Here is a 20,836-nt window from a genome sequence, read left to right as displayed (position 1 = left end):
AAGAGATAAGTGTCAGAAGAAGCCATTCATACAGGTTCTTACTAACCTTCTCTACTTTTGACACAAATCTTGTATTTCACTGTCCAATCAATTGATGGCTGTATGAAATTAACCAATTAAAATTAATGAAATATTAAAACAACTAAAATTCTCTTTGCTATTTATAGTAGCATGTTAATTCTTTGATTTATATATAATCATTCTCTGTGCAAGTATGGATTACAACGCTAGCAATAACCTTCCAACATCTTATCCGTATATAAACAACTATAACCATCAACAGTCATACCACACTACATTTCAACAGAATCCTCAGAATCAACTACCTAACCATGTGCCAAACCAACCAACTGTAAGGTGTACATTGAACTGTAAATGTTGTTCTAAGTTTCTTTTGACCGGTAAAGCTTGTTCATGCCATCAAGACAAAGTATCCATAGGTACACAGACTGACAGTCTTCAAGCTAACTTCCAGAAAGAGGACTATTTTAAACCAAAGACATCAGCGTATCAGTTCTTACAGGTATGTAATTTTCTTTGATGATTAATTTACAAATAACATGCAATAAAAATTATCTCATGTGTGTAAATATTTACAGGTTAAACCTCTGACTGGTAAAAAAGTTTTTTGCTAAATTATTCAGATTTAAGATTCCTTATTTATTTTCAAACATTAAAAATTAAATGACAATTATCTAAAAGAGTAAAGATTGCAAACAGGGTAAATTAGAACTTTACAAAAAATAATAACTTTACAGATTTATGCTTCAAATCCTGCTATACCTTCACTAATTAAGGAGAACATCCAAACAACATGGAAAACATTTAAATTATTGACAAAACTTGAACAAAAAATTAATGAGTTTCTTTTTTAATTAAAAAAAATCCATTACCAAATCAAGGGGGATATAAATTTTATTTCTTTAGAAAAATAAGGCCATTGAATCCTGTATCTTCAATTTTTTATACTTGTTTAAACTTTGGTGTCTGTTGTTATATCAAAATGTCTAATTGTGAATTTTGAAGCCTACATTCAAACCTCTGTAGAATTTGTTACTTCTTTCTTATTGCGCATATTTGATGTTGATTACAGAAAAACAATCTCAGAAGTATAGATCATGAAAAGGTGTCTACACATTTTTGGTTTTTGGACATGCAAGACCATTTGATAAGACCTAAAACAACTGTGTACTAGGTAATTTTTCTCGCTTTTTTTTATTAATAGATATATATGTGCAATAAAAGCAGATTGGGTGATTAATGCTCCTAGAAGCCTCAATATAATTTAAAATACTTGTATTTAAATGATATTTTGAATATATAAATTCACAACTTATTAAAATTATATAAATTGTCAGGGAATTCGACATTTAATGGAAAATAAGGAAATGAAAATCTAATTACAAATGAAGTAATGATCACAACACAATAATTTTCATTTTAAATATTCATTTTATTGTTATTTTTTTTATAAGAAAATTCATATAACAAATACAAAAATATAGCAGGGACAGTTAATATTTTTGTTATTTTAAATCAATCATACTATTTAAGGTGTAATGTTCTTTTTTGTAAATAGATTGAAGAAATAATGCAATGAAATAGAAAATCACAAATTTCGATCTAGGGAAGGGAAGCAACTCTTTTATATAAACAAATACAAAAATATAGTCATGATAGTAAGGAAAGTTATTATTTTAAATATTTTAAATCAATCATACTATTCAAGTTGTAATGTCCTTTTTGTAAATAGATTGTTGAAATAATGCAATGGAATACAAAATCTAATGTTAATGATTAAGGGAAGGGAAGCAACTCTTTTATATAAACAAATACAAAAATATAGTAAGGAATGTTAATATCTTAAATATTTTAAATTAATCATACTATTAAGGTTGTAATGTTCTTTGTGTAAATAGATTGTTCAAATATTCGCAAATATTAAACATATTTAATCTGATTAGAATATTTTGTGCATAGCTACTTTTTTGATTGTAATTATGTTCAAATGCAATGAAATAGACAAATTAAATTTTTATCAAGGGAAGGGAAGCAACTCTATTATAAATTTTTCCTTGTATGGTCAAGACTAATTCAGACTATGTCGAGACTAATTCAGACTATGTCGAGACTAATTCAGACTATGTCGAGACTAATTCAGACCATGTCGAGACCAGTCGAGACTAAATTTAAAAGTCGAGACAGGTCGAGACTGAGTCGAGACTGATCAAGCCTGGTCGAGACCAGTCGAGACTGTTCAAGAATTGGTCGAGACTGGTCGAGCATTGGTCGAGACTGGTTGAGCATTGGTCAAGACTGGTCTACCATTGGTCGAGACCAAATTTAGACTTTAAAATACTCAATCAGACTTAATAAGTAAAGTCGAGACCTTAGTCGAGTACAAATCAGTACAGTTCAGTACTGTCGAGACAAGGTCGAGCCAGGTCGAGTAAAATGTGTGCTCGATTTTACTGGTCGAGCACAAAAACTGGTCAATTCAGACTCTGAGGAGTTTGTAGTGTAAACAAACGACACCCACTGAATTAAAGGCTCCGATATTGGGACAAGCACATATATACATAATGTGGCGGGGTTACACATGTATATATATATATATATATATATAAAAAGAATCAAGGTACTCTATGCACCATTTCTTTTACACAAACTACGAATCCATAACATATTATCAGCAAAATAATATTTCATTCATTGAAAACTTGACCTTCCTATCAATTGTTTGTGTGCTTATATGAGAGTACCTAATTTGACCTGGATAAGCAATTAACACAAAATGATAGAGCAGACGAAACACGTGAATGAATAGAAATGCAATAAGGAGATATGTTTAATTATTTGTTTTTATTATATACGGGGTTCATGAATCTTTTAATCATTAAGCAGGAGATTGTCTTACTTCTTTTGGACATTTCACCAATTTTAGATCTGCCATGGTTATTAGTACTATTTATTAGTGCATATTCTGCCTTACACACATACATATTTAAATATTAAAACTATATGGCACCATTCTAAGTACCTAAGTACGCGACTTTAACTAGAACTTGAAATTATTTCCTTAAAGTTTTAGGCTTAAAGATATAACTATTTCAAATCTAAGGTTAATCAAGTCTGTGTCCGCCTAGAAGCGATCTGTTCTAGCATTTTATTACCTACATAATAATGTACGGTTGTCTGAGACAACGTGGGTCCAACTGACATAAACATATAAATTAAGAAAGAATTGATTTTGGCAAAAGTACAAAATTGTACGACTTTGGCTTGACAAAGAATGGGACTGTCAAGAAACATAATTGGCAAGTCCCTAGTATATATAATCAAATCGTATTGTCCATTCCGTATTCTTTATTTCCACATTATTGTTGTTCCTTATAATGTCAGTTCCTTATATATCAACATAATATCCTTATTATCATTATTTGTTCCAAAATATATCTGATGTTGGCCCTGCCATAGAAAAACAGAAGCTAAGTGGATACATAATTCCATTAAAAGAAGCATAATATTTTTGTAAATGTTGTGTCGCTATTTTTGCTAAATGGTCGAATTCAGTGGCTATGCCGAGTATCATTGGACACTGAGTTCGACCACCGCCACAAATGCAGTAGCGACACAACACACCCGCCGTCACCTTACTTTCAAATGACCATATTAAGTAAATAATAATCAAAGTTTCCAGGATTATAATATAGTTCGCCAGACGCATGTGGCGTCTACTATGAGACTCATCAGTGACGCTCAGATCAAACAAGTCAAAAGTTAAAGAGCATTGAGGACCCAAACTTCCAAACAAATGTGCCAAATACGGCTAAGGTAATCTATTACTGGGATAAGAAAATCCTTAGTTTTTCGAAAATTTCAAAGTTTTGTCAACAAGAAATTTATGAAAATGACCATATAGTTGATACTCTTGTCAATTCCGAAGTGCTGACTACTTGGCTGATGATATCCTCGGGGACGAAGCGTCCACCATTAGTGACAGCGACACAGTAGTGTAAAAAGTTATCAAAGGTACCAGGATTATAATTTAATACACCAGACGCGCGTTTCGTCTACATAACTTACGCTCTGATAAAAATAGTTATGAAGCCAAACAAGTACAAAGTTGAAGAGCATTGAATTGATCACCCAAAATTCCAAAAAGTTGTGCCAAATACGGATATGGTAATCTATTTCTGGGATAAGAAAATCCTTAGTTTCCGACAAATTCAAAGTTTTGTCAATAGGAAATTTATGAAAATGACCATATTATTGATATTAATGTTGACCCCGATTTTCTGACTACTGTGCTGGTGATTCACAGTAAATTTGCCTATAAATGAAATTAGAATAAAAAACAATTGCCCAAATCAGAACGCCGTCAAATGTGAACATTTGAGGATTACTTTATGATATTTCAGGGTATTTCATGCAACACCCTCCCAATTGTATACATTTCCAAGCGGCAAAGTTGTTCCTTCTTGTGATTGCCGGTTTTTACAATATCTCCAATTAAAACGCGAAAGCATCTGGGAACACACTTTTTGTGGTAGCACTTTGTGTATTTTAAAAATATCAGACTTCAATGTTTCTCTTAAATCAAAAGTTATTATAGCCCCTATACTATTACCACTACATTGTATAACTAAAATGTTAGGAGGGGTTTCAATATGGAGGTCAAATTGTATTCTTGGTACAAGTTCCTCACATGTCATGCCACTTTTATCTTGCCACCATTCCCTTTAATTTTTTTTTATGGAGTCCTTCGCTATAACCGTCGTATGATCGTTTAGCTTCTTGACGAATTTGTTGCAATCGAAGACCTAACAACTCAAACTAACTTGTGTTCTTGTTGACTTGAAGATTCGTCTTATTAAATAAGTATGAATTTGTAAATTTGTCAATTAGATATTTAAACAACTCGGATACATTTTGAGGTTTTGAGAGAAAATCAATATCAGCTGTTATCTTACTTTGCACTAATTGACGAGTGTACCCCTTAAAAGCAATTGATTTCCAGCGTCCTAGTCGCATTATCTCTTCCTCAGAGGTTTCTTTTGCAAAGTGGTTTATAGCAGTACTGATACGGAAAGGGTATGTTCGAAATGAAACTGAATCCGTTATCCCTACATGTATTCAACCCTTACTTAGAACACATGAACACTGGAATCTTGTCACTGAACTTTCTCCAAAGTGACAGAATAAGTGAACTTTTACCTTTGGTCTTTGCATTAAGGAATTTTTTAACCAATTAATTGGACAATCTTTGAGAAGTTTCTTTTATTTCTATGCATGTCCCATGACCAAATTGGTTCGTTTTTGAGAATGGAATAACAATTTTAGCAATTTCAACGTGATCTCTCTTTGACAATGTAACATTCAAAATTGCTAATACTTGGTGCGCCTGGCACATTTTACTGCGTACTATTTTACATATCCTGAAAAACCCATGATAAGCCAACGTAAAAGCAGATGTAATCAAATCTTGCTTCTATTTTTGAAGAACAAACATTTATTATTTACCTATGATGCGTACTGATAGTTCCTTTGTAATTGTCAATATTGTATCTGTCGATTTGTTTATACGTTTTAAACCCTCAAGTCAAAAAATAATTTAACTTGATTGACCATTTTTTTATCTTTCGCTAGAGGAATGCCCATTTCTGTCGAAACGACATGAAAAGTATTCATAAGTATTAAACAATTGTTTCAGTCGACTTTTTCGACAAGGAAATGAAATTATACAGACTGTCAATGCACTTATTAACTCTCCAGCTACTGCTACATCTTCTGATTCAGTCAAAGAAAGGCAACAATGGAATACAGTTATAACACAAAGTTCTTATATTTTGCCAGTAATAGGTGTAAATGATAATCTAGGTTTAAATGTTACACAACAAACACAGGACAAAATCATTAAATATGAATATGCAGATGTAGGTATTTTGCCGAGATAATGATCCACCTGCTCAGGATAATTTGTAACCAATTTAAATCAAATCTTAATTAGAGTTTTCTTCAGTCTATGTATTGCGAATAACGGGTATCTATCTACCTGTATTTGTTCCACGTCTAGTTTGTTTGAAATTTTATCTATCGAAGGGACGGAAATTACCAATTTGTGAATAAACTCATCATAGATACCAGGACTAAATTTTGTATATACGCCAGACGTCTATAAAAGACTCATCAGTGACTCTCGAATCTTAAAAAGTTAAAAAGGCTAAAAAAAGTACGAAGTTGAAGAGCGTTGAGGACCAAAATTCCTCAACGTTTTGCCAAATCTAGCTAAGGTAATCTATGCCTGAGGTAAAAAAGCCTTAGTATTTCAAAAATTCTAAATTTTGTAAACAGTTAATTTAAGAATATAACCATACATGTATCAATGATAATTTATGTCAGCACAAAAAGTGCTGACTACTGGGCTGGGGATACCCTCGGGGAAATAAATCTCCACCAGCAGTGGCATCGACCCATGCCCGTGGTTGTAAATAAACTTATCATAGATACCAGGACTAAATTTTGTATATACGCCAGACGCGCGTTTGGTCTACAAAAGACTCATCAGTGACGCTCGAATCCAAAAAAGATAAAAAGGCCAAATTAAATACGAAGTTGAAGAGCATTGCGGACCAAAATGCCTAAAAGTTTTGCCAATTGGTATAAAATATCTTGCAAATCTTGTTCTTGTAGAAAAGAAAGCTAGAAATCACAATGGGGCTCGATTTTTTCAAAATGAGACAGACAAGGATATTAAGAAAATGAAAACGCATTGTGCGTTATTCAGCCCATTCAAAATTAATATCTATTTTGAGAAGTCGGTTATTTCTCCTTTTAATTCTGTTCTGGAAATTGTTCTACCGAAAGAAAGAACATTATATTGAATACAAATATTTTTATTGCGAGTTTTTCCATACTAATGCCTTCGAGCCCTTAACAGTTATTGTTTATTTGAATGTTTAGGTAATTATAAAGGAAAAAACATTTGTATTTATCGGAACAATAATGTTTTAGTGCAAGTTTAACATAAGGGACGAACTACGGAATAAAATTTTGCAAAGTTTTTTAAAGAGAACTTCTTTTGGTATTTGTAATGCAACAATGTGAAGTTTAGGCTATCAAGTTAAGTTCATGTAATTCGGACATGTTTTGAAATTATTGAAATTTTATGTATCCACATGTATTTTGCAATTACAACAAATGGAAGTTAATAACGACCTTGACTGGCTATACAGCCATCGCACGTTCGGCCCTGGCTTGTGCCTTTTTGGGCATTCAATAATTTAATTTTCACCATATGGGAATTAATACAATTTAGAACGACAAAAAAAGTTAATAAAAAATAAAAAAGAGTAAAAATGTGAATAACACGTGAATAATTAAATGAATAAATAAATTGATGAATAAGTTAAAAAATAAATGAAAAGAATATGAAAATGAATTTTTTACATAAACATAAAATCAAAATTATATACGTAAAAATGAATAATTAACAATTAAGGAGCCACCAAAAATAGAAACAGGAGGAAAGCTAAGCCAAGCAAACAGCATTGAGCGGCAACTTGTATATGTAAATGTATTTGCGAAATATTTTGTACAAACCGAAAAAGTATAAACTTGTAACTTATGAGTACTTTTTATTTAAAAAATGTGATGTCAAATCTGTTCAGTTTAGTAGGCATTACTAAAGTGTAAAGATGGAAAACATCGAAGAAAAGAAATTTCACGAAGAAATAAATAAATTGCAGGGTGGCAATAAAATCTTATAATAATTCAGTATTCACACGAGAAAGATACAGATAGACTATAAGTAATGTAAAGGAAGCAAAATTGAGTTAAAAAAACAGCACATCAAAAAAAAGACGGTATGATGTGCTGAATGTAGCAGGAATTAAAAAAAAACTCATTTGCAAAGGGAGACGCAAACATTTATTATATTATAGGTAGTGAACTTTAATCCTCTGATTAGTACAGCACATTCTGGAGTTGGCCATTGAGGCATACACAAAAATAATAAGGAGTTAAAAATTGGTCAATATCAGCAGAGAAATAATCCAGATTTCCAGATGTGTGAATATTTTGAAAAATGATTGCTCGTCCTAACACTCATACAGTCTTTTATCCTGAAGTGGCTTACCACCTAATTGACATTTGTTTTTACTTTTGTGAGCTCCACATATCCTGCAAAGTGATAATGGAATAGGATTTACGGCTAATGGTATTATGGAACTGAGCTTAAATTGGTGCATGGTAAACCACGTCACTCTGAAAGTCAAGGGTTTGTTAAAATAGGGAACACTAACATAAAGAGTGTGATGTCATGGACACACGAGAACACCTGACACTGGTCTGAATGTAATCATTCTTAAGATTTAGGCAATACCATACAAAACAAACTATAATCTTTTGATAATATGTTCATTATGTATATTTTTCGTATGCTACTTTTCTTAATATCGGAATACAAAAAGTTATTTTAGTACTTAGTGTATATGTCTTATATACCCATTAGGCTGGTGTCATATTACATGAAGATTCATTGGATTTAGCTTATTTACATTTCATGATTGCTATGACCATGATAATATTAGTATTTCAATGCAGTTGTAAGGTAGGCGTTTGAAATTTGACAAGATAAACACAAGTAGATCTGTAACTGACTATATTAATCACTTGCGCATCTGTGTCATAGGTATTTTATTTCACACCATTGAAATAGCTACAGTTATTTCGCAAAGTCATCAATAGATGAAAATAAACGATATTTTACAACAAGACATATTATTATCAGAGTGAAGTGTTTTTGAGACTAAAATGAACAAGAAATTAAGACAATTATCTTGTATTCGTTAAAATAGCATTGCTAATTTTTCACTGGAATTCTTATATATCAGGGAATAAAACAATTCGAAATATTGAATCAAAAGCATTTCGAATTCAATGATAACTGTTAATGTAATTCTTATGTGACAAAAGTGATATAATTATAATTTAAAGATGAATGCTACCAGGTGTTTTGCAATTACTTTTTTTATTTGGATCAGTTATTTCACAGAGCAACATTAATGTTCAAAAGTTATATACATTTCTGTTTACTACTCATAATTATAACACACTTATAAGACCGAGTAGAAATCAGTCGGTGCCGTTATCAGTACACGTCATTTTTACACTTTACGGAATATCAGGTGTAGACGAGATAGAACAGAAATTGATCGCTACTGGATGGCTTGATGTTGAATGGACAGATGAATTGTTATCATGGACACCATCAAGTTTCGGAGGGCTAAAGTATATCTATTATCCTCAAGGCAAAGTATGGAAGCCAGATATATCTCTACAAAACGGATTTTCAAAACTCGAAGAACTCGGATCAAAATTCATTTCGGTGTTCATTGATTTAAATGGATTAGTAAATTGGAGGCCCTTTCAAGTGTTTGAGTCCAAATGCGATATAGATTCCACATATTTTCCGTTTGACAGACAGACGTGTCATTTAGATTTTGTAGCGTGGAGTTTGTCCAATGCAGATGTTCATATAACAAAAGGGGGAAAGGGTATACAACTTGCCAAAGATCTACAGCGTCATGGTGAATGGAAAATACTCTCTTCATCTGCCATGAATCTCGTGATTCAGCGAAAACCACTTTACGCTATAATAAATTATATTATGCCGATCTTGTTACTTTCGATTTTGGATATATTTACATTCAAGATACCGGTTGATACAGGGGAACGCATGGGTTGTGTTATAACAGTATGGCTAGCCTATGCTGTGTTTCTCACGATTATCAGTGATTCGTTGCCACAGACTTCAGAATCTATTCCGAATGTTTCTATTTATATCATGATACAAATATTCATCGCAACTGTGATTGTTATCATTTCAGCAATAGAATCAGGATTCACACATTTGTCTGATGATGCATCAGTGTATTACTTGTTAAATAAACTTGCCAAGAAGTTTCGGAAACCAAGTATACAATCAGAATCAAAGTGTTGGGATAGAGCCGAAACCTGCGTAACGTGGAAGGAAGCGATATCAGCTCTAGATAAATGTTTGTTCTGGGTTTGTCTGACAATTTTTGTTTTATCCACTCTGATTACTTTACTTATTGCAAGTCTGCAGTTTATATAATTTTTGTTTGAAGAACCATTGCGTTAAACAATCCTGGAGATCGACGTTATGTTTTAAGAGTTATTTCCCATTGATAATTTTATGCATCTAGCATATTTTATTATTTAAATTAAATCAGTCTCAAATAAATTTTGATTTGTGACTTTCATTCTATTTTATCCAACTGAACACACACAAACTATCGATCCTTAACTCAGAAAGTAACTGCTCTAAAAACTAGAGGCTCCCAATAGCCCGTGTCGCTCACCTGTATCTACTGTTGTTTAGGAAAGCATGTAAAATAAGGTTGAAATCATAATAAACAGTATTAGATACCCTAATAATGATTGAGGCCAAGTTTGGTTTAATTTGCTAGAAGTAAAATAAAAAGCTGTTCATCACATTGTTGTCTTACAATAGTTACTGAAGACCCCTTATCATTATTTAAATAAGTTTTCAAGTTGTGACCATTTGAAATTGTTTTTTTTACAATTTTCCCTTAGACTTCTATAGTAAATTCCTATGTTCTATTTCTAGCCATGGCGGCCATGTTGATTGGATGACAGGGTCATCGGATACATATTTTAATTAACATACCCTATTGAAAATGATGGCTAAGTTTAATTCTATTTGGCTCAGTAGATTGAGTGGAGAAGATTTTTGTAAAAGATTACAAAAATTTACAAAAAATTGACTATGAAGGGCAATTACTCCGTAAATTGACAATTTTGGTAATTTTTTACTTAATTGTAGATCGTACTTTGCTGTACATTATTGCTGTTTTCAGTTTATCTCTATCTATAATAATATTAAAGGAAATAACCATAAACTGCAAAATTTCATTAAAATTACCAATTCAGGGGCACCAACCCAACAACAGATTGTTTGATTCGTCAAAAAATTTCAGGGGAGATAGATCTAAACCTGATGAACATGTTTACCTTGTGTCAGATATGCTCTAAATGCTATAGTTTCAGCGATATCAGCCAAAAACTGCTTTTTACCCCTATGTTATTTTTTTAGCCTGTCGGCCATGTTGGTTGGGAGGCGGTGGTCATCTGACACATTATTCAAACTAGATACTCTAATGATGATTGTGGCCAAGTTTGGTTAAATTTGGACTGGTAGTTTCAGAGGAGAATTTTTTTTGTAAAAAATTAACGGATTACGACGGACGACGGACATAGTACTCTCAAATCTGTTCATTGCGTCTTTTTGGGTTGGTATTTATAAGTACCCGGTCACGTCCACTTGTATTTTTGTCCATCTGAAGAGTTAAGTCTGGTTGATAGTTGTTTCATTGGCAGTTATACCACATCTTTTTATTTTTATATCACTAGCATGCTCGCCGACAAACTTGATGTGATATTGTGTTCTATATAAAAAAGAAGATGTGGTATGATTGCCAATGAGACAACTATCCACAAAAGACCAAAATGTCACAGACATTAACAACTATAGGTCATCGTACGTCCTTCAACAATGAGCAAAACCCATACCGCATAGTCAGCTATAATAGGCCCCGATAAGACAATGTAAAACAATTGAAACGAGAAAACTAACGGCCTTATTTATGTAACAAATTAACGAAAATAAAATATGTAGCACATAAACAAACGACAACCACTGAAATACAGGCTCCTGACTTGGGACAGGCACATACATAAATAATGTGTAATGGGTTAAACATGTTAACGGGATCCCAACCCTCCCCTAACCTGGGACAGTGGTATAACAGTACAACATAAGAACGAACTATAAAAATAAGTTCAAAATGGCTTAACTCATTAGACGGAAAAAGGTACAAGTAGACGTGGTCGGGTATTGACATATGTATACATCCCGACACAAAAAGACATATAAAGCATGTAACATTTGATTTTATCTTTCAAGAGACATTGTCTGGTCAATTAAGTATTCCTGTATATTATATGTAATGTTCTTTTGAAGGAAATGTTGCTCCAGGTTCAAATTTTACCAATATTTGGTTTCGAATATCACTGAAACATATAACTGCTGTTGTATCAAATAGTCATCAGTACTTTGTGTATTGATAATAATTAAAAGTCCCTTTTTATAAAAATCTTAAACACCACGTTTGACATGGTTACTTTTGCACACTAATAGAATTGAATAAAAACTATGAAGACTTATACTTAAACACACACACACTATTAAAAATGTCGCATAACATAATAAGAAGCAATGCGATCAAACAATCAATTGAAAGATAGAATCAGAAAACACATGATTGGAAAACAAATAATTATCTGTATCCTTTGACCTTCAGACAAGTTTACTTTTCTTTAATTTGTTGGCATTGTTTTTTTATCAGAATTTGTGTAATGATCTTATCATCTCTAACCACTCTGGGCAGAAATCAGATACAATGATTGTATTGTGTTGGGATTTATCGTAATTGTTTTTTGGGTTTTTTTTTAGTATTTGGGCTCACGCCCTGATATAAAGCTGTTGCAACGACACAATAAAACGATGTGGTAAGACATCGTTCATTGGATTAACCGAGTTGTCTTGTTACAGTTTTTGCAAGATTAAATATTCTGCTTGTCTGAATTAATTATGTTACTCGTATATCCAAATTAATCTCGAACCACTGAGTAAATTACAAATATTTTTTTCCCTGCATCGTAATAGAGATAGTCACAATCCACAGGGAGTTGTTAGTTAACAATTGATTGGTTTCAAAATTGATATCAGCTGTAGGTAGTATAAAATTGAAATGATAATATTAAGGACCACTCCAAATTGTATTATTACATACGCGAAATTACTCTTCATAATATAGTAAAATGTTTCAATTAAAGTATAACGCGAACTGTACAAGATAATCTGGATACTATAATTTTCCAAACTAAGTTAAATTCATTAATGAAGATATAATATTCATAAGTATAGAAACCACAAGGCTTAGCTTGGATTGTAACAGCTGCATTAGTTGAAGAAATCAAATGAAAGGAGAGTAACAAAAAGCGAAAGTGGATAAGGTTTAGTCGCTGACAATAGAGATAAAGGGTTCGAAATTAATAGAGGTAAAACAAAATAAAAGTTTCAGATTTTTCTTCTTTCTTTATTTTGTCATGCATAAACTTAAATCTTTCTCAAAACGCATGGTTTTTATTTCTGTTTAGCCTAATGAGTTTTCGTGTATCTTATTATTCAGGACTATTTGTTTGTTCCTTTGCTTAATTTTGTATGTTTGTTAGCTCTTTGTACATCTACTCCACCTTACGTTTACCCCTATTGTTAATAGATATACGGTGTGAAGTTCATTAAAAACGTTTGGAATAATCTGTCCACTTTGGTTGTATAGATACGCAACCGTATCTGCCTAAAATGGATGTGTAATATCTATCGTAGCAATTCTAGCAACAAAACCTGAAACATATTCTTTTTTATCAGTGATACAATCGAAGTAGTCATAAACAAGTACAAAACTTCTTACTCAAGTGCAAGAGATTAGCAAATTAACTGTTATTCACTATTTTGACCACCTTGCATTTTATCTAAACATTTGTATAGTTTTGAATGTATTTTCAACTAAATGAACAATTGTCAATATAACGGAACTATACATGTATACACATGAAAAAAACAGTTGTCATACAAAGGGAGATTTAGCTCGCTATAAAACAATGTTTAACCAGCCATTTTCTTCAGAAAATGCTTGTATCTGTCAGGAAAATAACTGTTGTTTTTCGCTCAGTCCGTTGGTTGATAACGCTTGATTTTGTCAGTTTATATAGACTTCTCCTGTTTGAATTAACCTTAGTGTTCGGTGTTTTCGTTATACTTTTTTATTTTCCTTTTTTTCTTTTTTTTTAAGTATTTTAATCTTTTTAATTATTATTAATAATTCTTCCTTTTTTATTTATGTAGTTATTTTTTTTATTTCTGTCCAATACCATATCAACATTGCATGCTCAGGTGATAAAACCGGTAATTTGAGATGTTGTTTCAAAGAAACGGATTAATATAAGCTTTGCACATCTGTGAGTACTATCATTATATTGTACTTTGTATAATGTTTACTTTGCAAAGACGGCGATTAAATATGCTGATGGATGTTCGCTCCTCTAATTATTTTGAATTTTTTACCAGATATTCGGAATCCTCTGGTTTTATCCATGTAATGCCATTATTATATTTTGCCCACTAACCCCTACCTTTCTTTTTATAATATTATTACATATAGTTTAAAAAGACATTTTTTTTTAAATCTTATAAAATCCTTGTTATTTTTTTTTATAGTTCTTGACAGAAAAAGAGTGCCAATGTTAAATATATGAAGAATCTAGCGAGAATAATTTCCCGCCAAATTGTCAACGGCTTATATCTCGAAAAACAAGCACACTGACCATCATTTTTTTACTGCTTTTTAAGTTCTTTTATTTACGTACTATCAATTTAAATTAGTCTTTTAAAAAGTTTGTTATTTTGAAACAGAGTAGCGAACATCCTTAGGCCAAATCATCATAATCGTTCGAGAACAAAAGTACAAAAGGAGAATAGATAGAATGTCTTTATCAGTATCCTGTCCGATTTGCGACTTAATTACAACAATAACATATTTAATTCAATTAAAAGGGTGGGTTTACTTTTTTAGCTTTAAATAGATGCTGTATTCTGTTTATTCATGTGTATCCGTACTATCCTGATCTAAATCACTTACTTTATTCATGTAAACAGCACAAATTAGAATGACTTCAAAAGAATGTTTATGATCGACATTGATTACTTTATCAAGAAGTGTACCTTAACAGTTATATTAGAAAGAAAATACTCTTTGTATAGGGTTTTCTTATTGTTGGAACTTTAGGCCGTACGGTTGCCTATAATTGCTTCCATCCATTTCATTTGATTTTTGGTGGAAAGTTGTCACAATTGCATTCATACCACATCTCTTTAGTTTTGTACTGAAAATTTTTCGACAGTATTTGTAAATTCACCATTTTCCACATTACTTGCATGCTATAATTTGTTCTTTTTGATTTCCTAATGCTGAGAATATCTTATTACTGCAATGAGTGTTTCTTAGTTGAAAACATATCTGCGCTTCTTCTTCAAAGTAAGAATTACAATTTTCTAAGACAATTTTATATAAGTATTACACATTTGCAAGTGATCGATTTTACAACATAACAACATTCTGAGATTTTTGTAAAGATGTTGCGATTTATCAGTATTCTCGAGAAAAACTGGAAGGGGGCTATTATTTCTCTGGAATTTTTTAGTTATTATTTAGACGAACTTTTATAAAACATAGGTTTATAATCAAAAAATATATGTAGCATAATTCTATAAATGTACAGCATCTATACAAAATGCAGCAAAAAAAAAATTATACATGTTCTTTCAATTATGTTTGATCGTTCTGATGCCCGGAAGGTGTCAAATTTTTAATTGAGTATTTGCAGACAAATAAAGCCCATTTACAATAATTTCCATTGCAAGAATTTAAACTCTTATTTATAAAAGTTTAAGTATTAAAGTTGAATTGCATGAAATTTGATAAGTCTGTTATAATTTTTATCAATTTTGTAGACCTAAATAATGTTCACTGTTTTATATTTTTTTGACCATTTCAATTACACCCAAAGGTGTTGATAATTCAGAAATCGAAATTTTTTCAATGGATTTTTGATAGTGAAAACGCAAGACCAAAAAAAGCTACCATTGCCTATGTAACTAATTACTTCCTTGTAACCAGATGTATAATGGTAAACGATAAACACTAAAGTATATGTTCCACCTGCTGTTACTACTAACATTAACCCAACAGCTATTAAAAAAGAAAATCTAGCGATCAATAATTTACATTCGTTAGCAATACACACTTGTCATTACATTCAATATATCATGTTAATTACAGCCTAAGGTCGCATACGTGGTGAGAAAAGTAACAAACACTCCCATAGATTTGTTATCACTCCCATTTCTTTGTGAGGTAAATACAGTAGTCAGCAAGAGTTACCTTATTGCATTAAACCACTTTTCAAAAAATAATTGGAAAGTATTGCCTGAAAGTATTTATAAGAAAATATTTTCTCTGTTTCGTAGCTTTCTTTCTTTCATGAATATTAGCAGAATGTATTTATGCTATAAGGCACTCATGCATTTTGTAATTGAAAAACAATTGATTTGTGTAGAAAGAGAAATGAAAATAACTGTAGCCTTCGTTTGCAAATTAGTTTTAAAATATATAAACTGAACACTGATGTCTAAGAAATTTACATTCTAAACTGTTTCAGGACAAATAGTTTTTTGTTTGTTTATCTAATGAAAAAAAAAATGTTTTTTTTCTAAAAACAAAATATGTACCGCAAACACAAAATGGTTCATACATGAAAGTTATTTCCAACTATGCATGGCGCTGCTTTGTAGAATTTATAAAGGCATTTCCGGATATATCAATTGGATAGCAACCTAACACAAGCAAGCAAATACCAGACATGCATATCGGTCTTAAATGCGTCTGTATGAAGTTGAGATCAGATAATGGTTTTGATTGTACTATAAGTTTTACATTAGTTCATTATCAATTTACTCCCTGTTGTGGTATGATTATGATTTTTGAATTTTTACAAACTATGCAGAATAATACTTACTTCAAAATAATGTGATAAAAAAAATATCTAAAAAAAAATCACTGTTAGACTGTAGGGCAACCTTATAAGAAACATCAAGAAACACTATATGTTAGAAAGATGTTAAATCCGTTATTAATATGTGGCGTGGAATTAGTTTCAATGTAATAGCGTGGTCAAAAACGGTCAAAATAATAATACTAACAATTCTACGCCAGAAAAAAATAGGAGTAATCTTTAGTTTTTGAGTTCAAGCTGTTAAAGTATATATAGCTTGATAGTCCATAAAAACAAATACATTGTAGCATATTAGGAAACTCATAAAAAGCTCCCTTTATTTTTTACTTCATAAGCATTTTCTACTCTTTAATTACATTTTTTTTTATTTAATTCATATATAAAATTAAATGAATATCTAATAGCGGAGTATATTGGCGCAAAGAAAGTCCACAGCAGCAATTTTTAAGCTTTATCCTATGACACTTTGAATATGGTAAAACATTTCTAAATTTTAAGTGCGTAGACATAATTGATGTGCATAGTAAAGTCGTGGGTTATAACGCTGTTGTGGTTCACCCGTACAACAAGTGTGAGAGTTCCTCCGCCATATTGAAAAAAGAAAAGCTATTATATAACAAGTATATTTCAGATAATATTAAATAGATAATAAAATATAGTTTATACAAACAAAGGGATTATGACATTTTGTTGGAAATGAAATTAATACTGAACCAATCGAAAAAGTCATTTTCAGCTTTTTGCAGTTATAATTCCATCGTATGTGCATATTAACATGATTAAGTGTATTAATTAACAATCGACTGTATTGATCTTTCAAACTAGGGCATAGGAAGAATTATGTTTTTTTTCACTCGCTGTCGGCGGAAAATATCATAATCGTATCGACATTTATTGTGTGCTTTGGTTTTTTTCTCAGGTATTTTTTTTATGGAAGTAAACATCATCTTCATCTGTGTTTCTTCTTTTATATCAGTCCAACTGTTCGGCTATCAAGTTAAAACTTAGAAAGATATAAATCCACGTCTACTGGTTATCGACTTGCATGCAATGTTAAGATGGATGTTAATATAATGTGTACTGATCATTAAATTAATAATGATATATTCTGACAGTTTCAACATATACATAGAATGTATTCACAAAATGAACCGGCATGAACGATGTTTTACAATCGTTACTACTTAAACTTAATGGAAGACTACTTAAACAATTTGTAGAGGTTGCGTAACCAAAAAAATAATAATACAATTACTTCATGTATTTGACATGTTAATATATGGAATCCATTTATTTAACAATTTAAAAAGAGTTACTTTTCTTTACCCTCATAATTTGTAACAGTAAAATATATTCAGATGAATGATTTCCTATAATATGGCGAACATAATGCAGGCCAACATTTTTGCTGTATTTTTTTATTATTTATTGTGTTATGTTACATGTATTATGTATTATTTTTTTTAATGTAAATAACAAAAATACTGAACTCAAAGAAAATTCAAAATATCAAAAATTTAATAATTCACAAATTTTAAATTATCATGAAACTGAACTGGCAAAGACAACTCTATTTTTATGCGGAATTAATATGTTTTCACTTAATTAAATAAACGTATAGCAATTTTTGAAAAAGAGAAAAAAAATGAGTCTTTGATTTGTATATTTATTTACGGCTAATAATCATATCGTTATATTTCAAACATTAAAACGTTCATAATGAATGGTTCATTATGTATTGGCAAGTTTGCCCTTAAGGTAGCACAATACAAAGATTTTTCATCCCTAATCAAACATCTTTAAACTGATGTAACTCCACTCATCCTTCTTTAAATTTTATAAATGAGGTACCAAAAGAAAGAAGAATGATTAATCTTTCAAATTGAGATAATTTCAAAATGACATAATTATTACATAATTAATTGTTATGTTATTAGTTGCTATATTGTGATGTCCATACTTGAATGAATTTAGCTTCTTTGTTATTCATAGCACACCAAAATATTTTATAGATTCTTGCACAACACAGTTTGACCTCCAAAACTAACATAAAGTTGACCTTGAGGTCACATTTGAAGGTCACAAAAAGGTCATCTTGATGCAAGATACTTAACCCCGTGATGATACATCCACATGCCAAATATCTAAGGTCTACTTCAAAAGCGAAAACAATATGGCGATTATGTACTTTTTGAATAGATTTTGCACTTATTTAATGAACCAATTTGAGGTTGGGGTGTATTTTAAACTTAAATACCAAAATATCTAACGGCTAAATTTTAAAAAGTTTTTGCAAGAACAACCGACTGGTATAGCACTCCAAATGCTTAGTTTTTGGAAAAAATTAAACGACACATTTTTTTTCCCAAAAAAATTTTTCTTCAAATACTTAAAGGACAGCATTCACTTTTCGGGGTTGATTATCTCCTATTAATTTTTGGGAAAATTTTTAAATCCGGAATAAAAAAACTATGAAAAGGGTGTCAGTGAATTAATATTAACCTCATCTATCATTATTAGCTATGTTATTGTCAATTTAGGATAAAATTTTAAAAAATTTAACATATTTAACCCTATACCCATATTTCAGAAAATATGTAAAAGATGCCATATTTGAGTTGCCAAATCTTTTAAACCTATAGTTTCAAGTATTTAAAAATTTTAACAAGATGTTTAGGTTGGCCAATTTAATCAATGAAAAAAATTAAGAAAATTAAACGACAGAAATTTTTGGGGGTAAAGTGTTGGGTACCCCCTTAACATACAGTTTTCTATTCTAGCAATTAATCCGCGGTCGTAACTAATTTAATCTATTAGGTATTAATTAGATCAATCAGCTTGTTTTGAACGAGTTTGCCGGTCGACTAAATATAATATAAGAGCTTTATTCATGACGGATCGAATCGCTATGTTACCCGTTATGAACTTTATGATTAGACTAATCTTGATGATAGATTGGAAAATGATTAATATCTACAGCTAAAGATAGATGTCTGAGATAAAAAGAAGTTTAAATTGAACGAATGAAATGTACACGACTAATATAAGATGTCGTATTTGGTTTATGAAAATATATTTCCATTCACACCACGACGTATATATATCTTTACAGTTCGCTATAGGTATTTTTGTGAAAACTGAACAGTTACTCAATACTACTGTGTTGAAATATGAAAAAAAACGTTAGATATGTTACGCTTTATAAAGTTATTTCTACGTTATTTTGGTATAGCTGATTGTTTTTATTTTTATTTTTAATTAATTTCAACGAAGACTTGCACTGCCGTGTGTTCAAACACGTCAAACAAATGGAAAATAACTGTCATATTCCTGCATTGGTACAGACATGTCCTTATGTAGAAACGCGTGGATTACACATGACTTTATAAGAGTTGCATAGAATTCCATTAAATTGACAACAATATGTGAGCAATACAATCAGACATAGGTAAAATGTCAAAATTTGGGATACAGCAGTCAACATTGTGTTTTAATCGTAATCACTATAAAAACAAACAACTAGGTTGACAAAGAAAAACATAATGGCATATAATAAACGAGCCTATACCTACGTATGAATCATGGATCACAAACCAATTCGCTTTATTAAACATAATAATAATAAAGCAATGAGTCATATTCATTTCAAATATTTTGAAATAGAAGATAGGTTTGCTCGATTGGTAACTATTTGTTGGTTGACCACTACTTAACGTTTTTATATAATAACGGTTTAAAACACTGTTTGTGAACCCGTACAGCAACTACTTTTTAATTGTTAATAAATTTGTTTCTGAATAAATGAATTGTTTGCCGAAAATTTGAATTGAACTGCATAATTATAAACCTTTTGGCGAGTTAAAGCTATTCATCTAAGTTAAAGAAATTCCTAACCAGTCTTTGTACTTATATTTTTAACATAATTTCCATTCCACTGAAGATACTTGATAAACCTTTCGGAAGTCCCTCATTATTCATGTTTCATAGACCTGGACAATAACGCATGTCATAAGTACAAATTATATTTCTTAGTATCAAAGACACTCATCTGTACAAGTACACAAAAACAATAATCTAACCCTTTCTTGAAATACAT

The 20,836-nt window shown here is 31.0% G+C and overlaps 2 protein-coding genes across 2 annotated transcripts in view; one reads left to right on the top strand and one right to left on the bottom strand.

The window, feature by feature from the left end:
- Positions 1-9,001: 9,001 nt before the first annotated feature.
- Positions 9,002-10,138, top strand: LOC143058101 (neuronal acetylcholine receptor subunit alpha-3-like). The gene has a single exon (XM_076231564.1). It carries the CDS (start codon positions 9,002-9,004, stop codon positions 10,136-10,138), a length of 1,137 nt encoding a protein of 378 aa, XP_076087679.1.
- A 246-nt stretch (positions 10,139-10,384) lies between these two features.
- The window catches only part of LOC143059406 (beta-1,4-galactosyltransferase 1-like), a 361,910-nt gene continuing 351,458 nt past the window's right edge, over positions 10,385-20,836 (bottom strand). The window contains exon 9 of the transcript XR_012973479.1: positions 10,385-10,394. The gene's annotated coding sequence lies outside the window, so the exon portion shown is untranslated. The remainder of the gene's footprint in view (positions 10,395-20,836) is intronic.

The sequence above is a fragment of the Mytilus galloprovincialis genome, chromosome 14, assembly GCF_965363235.1.
Source record: "Mytilus galloprovincialis chromosome 14, xbMytGall1.hap1.1, whole genome shotgun sequence".
NCBI lineage: Eukaryota > Metazoa > Mollusca > Bivalvia > Mytilida > Mytilidae > Mytilus > Mytilus galloprovincialis.
Note: the sequence above shows the minus strand (reverse complement) of the source record. Positions and strands in the feature narration are given on the sequence as shown.

Excerpts from the sequence above, each read along its gene's own strand:
- LOC143058101 (XM_076231564.1), top strand. The coding sequence starts at position 9,002 with ATGCTACCAGGTGTTTTGCAATTACTTTTTTTATTTGGATCAGTTATT.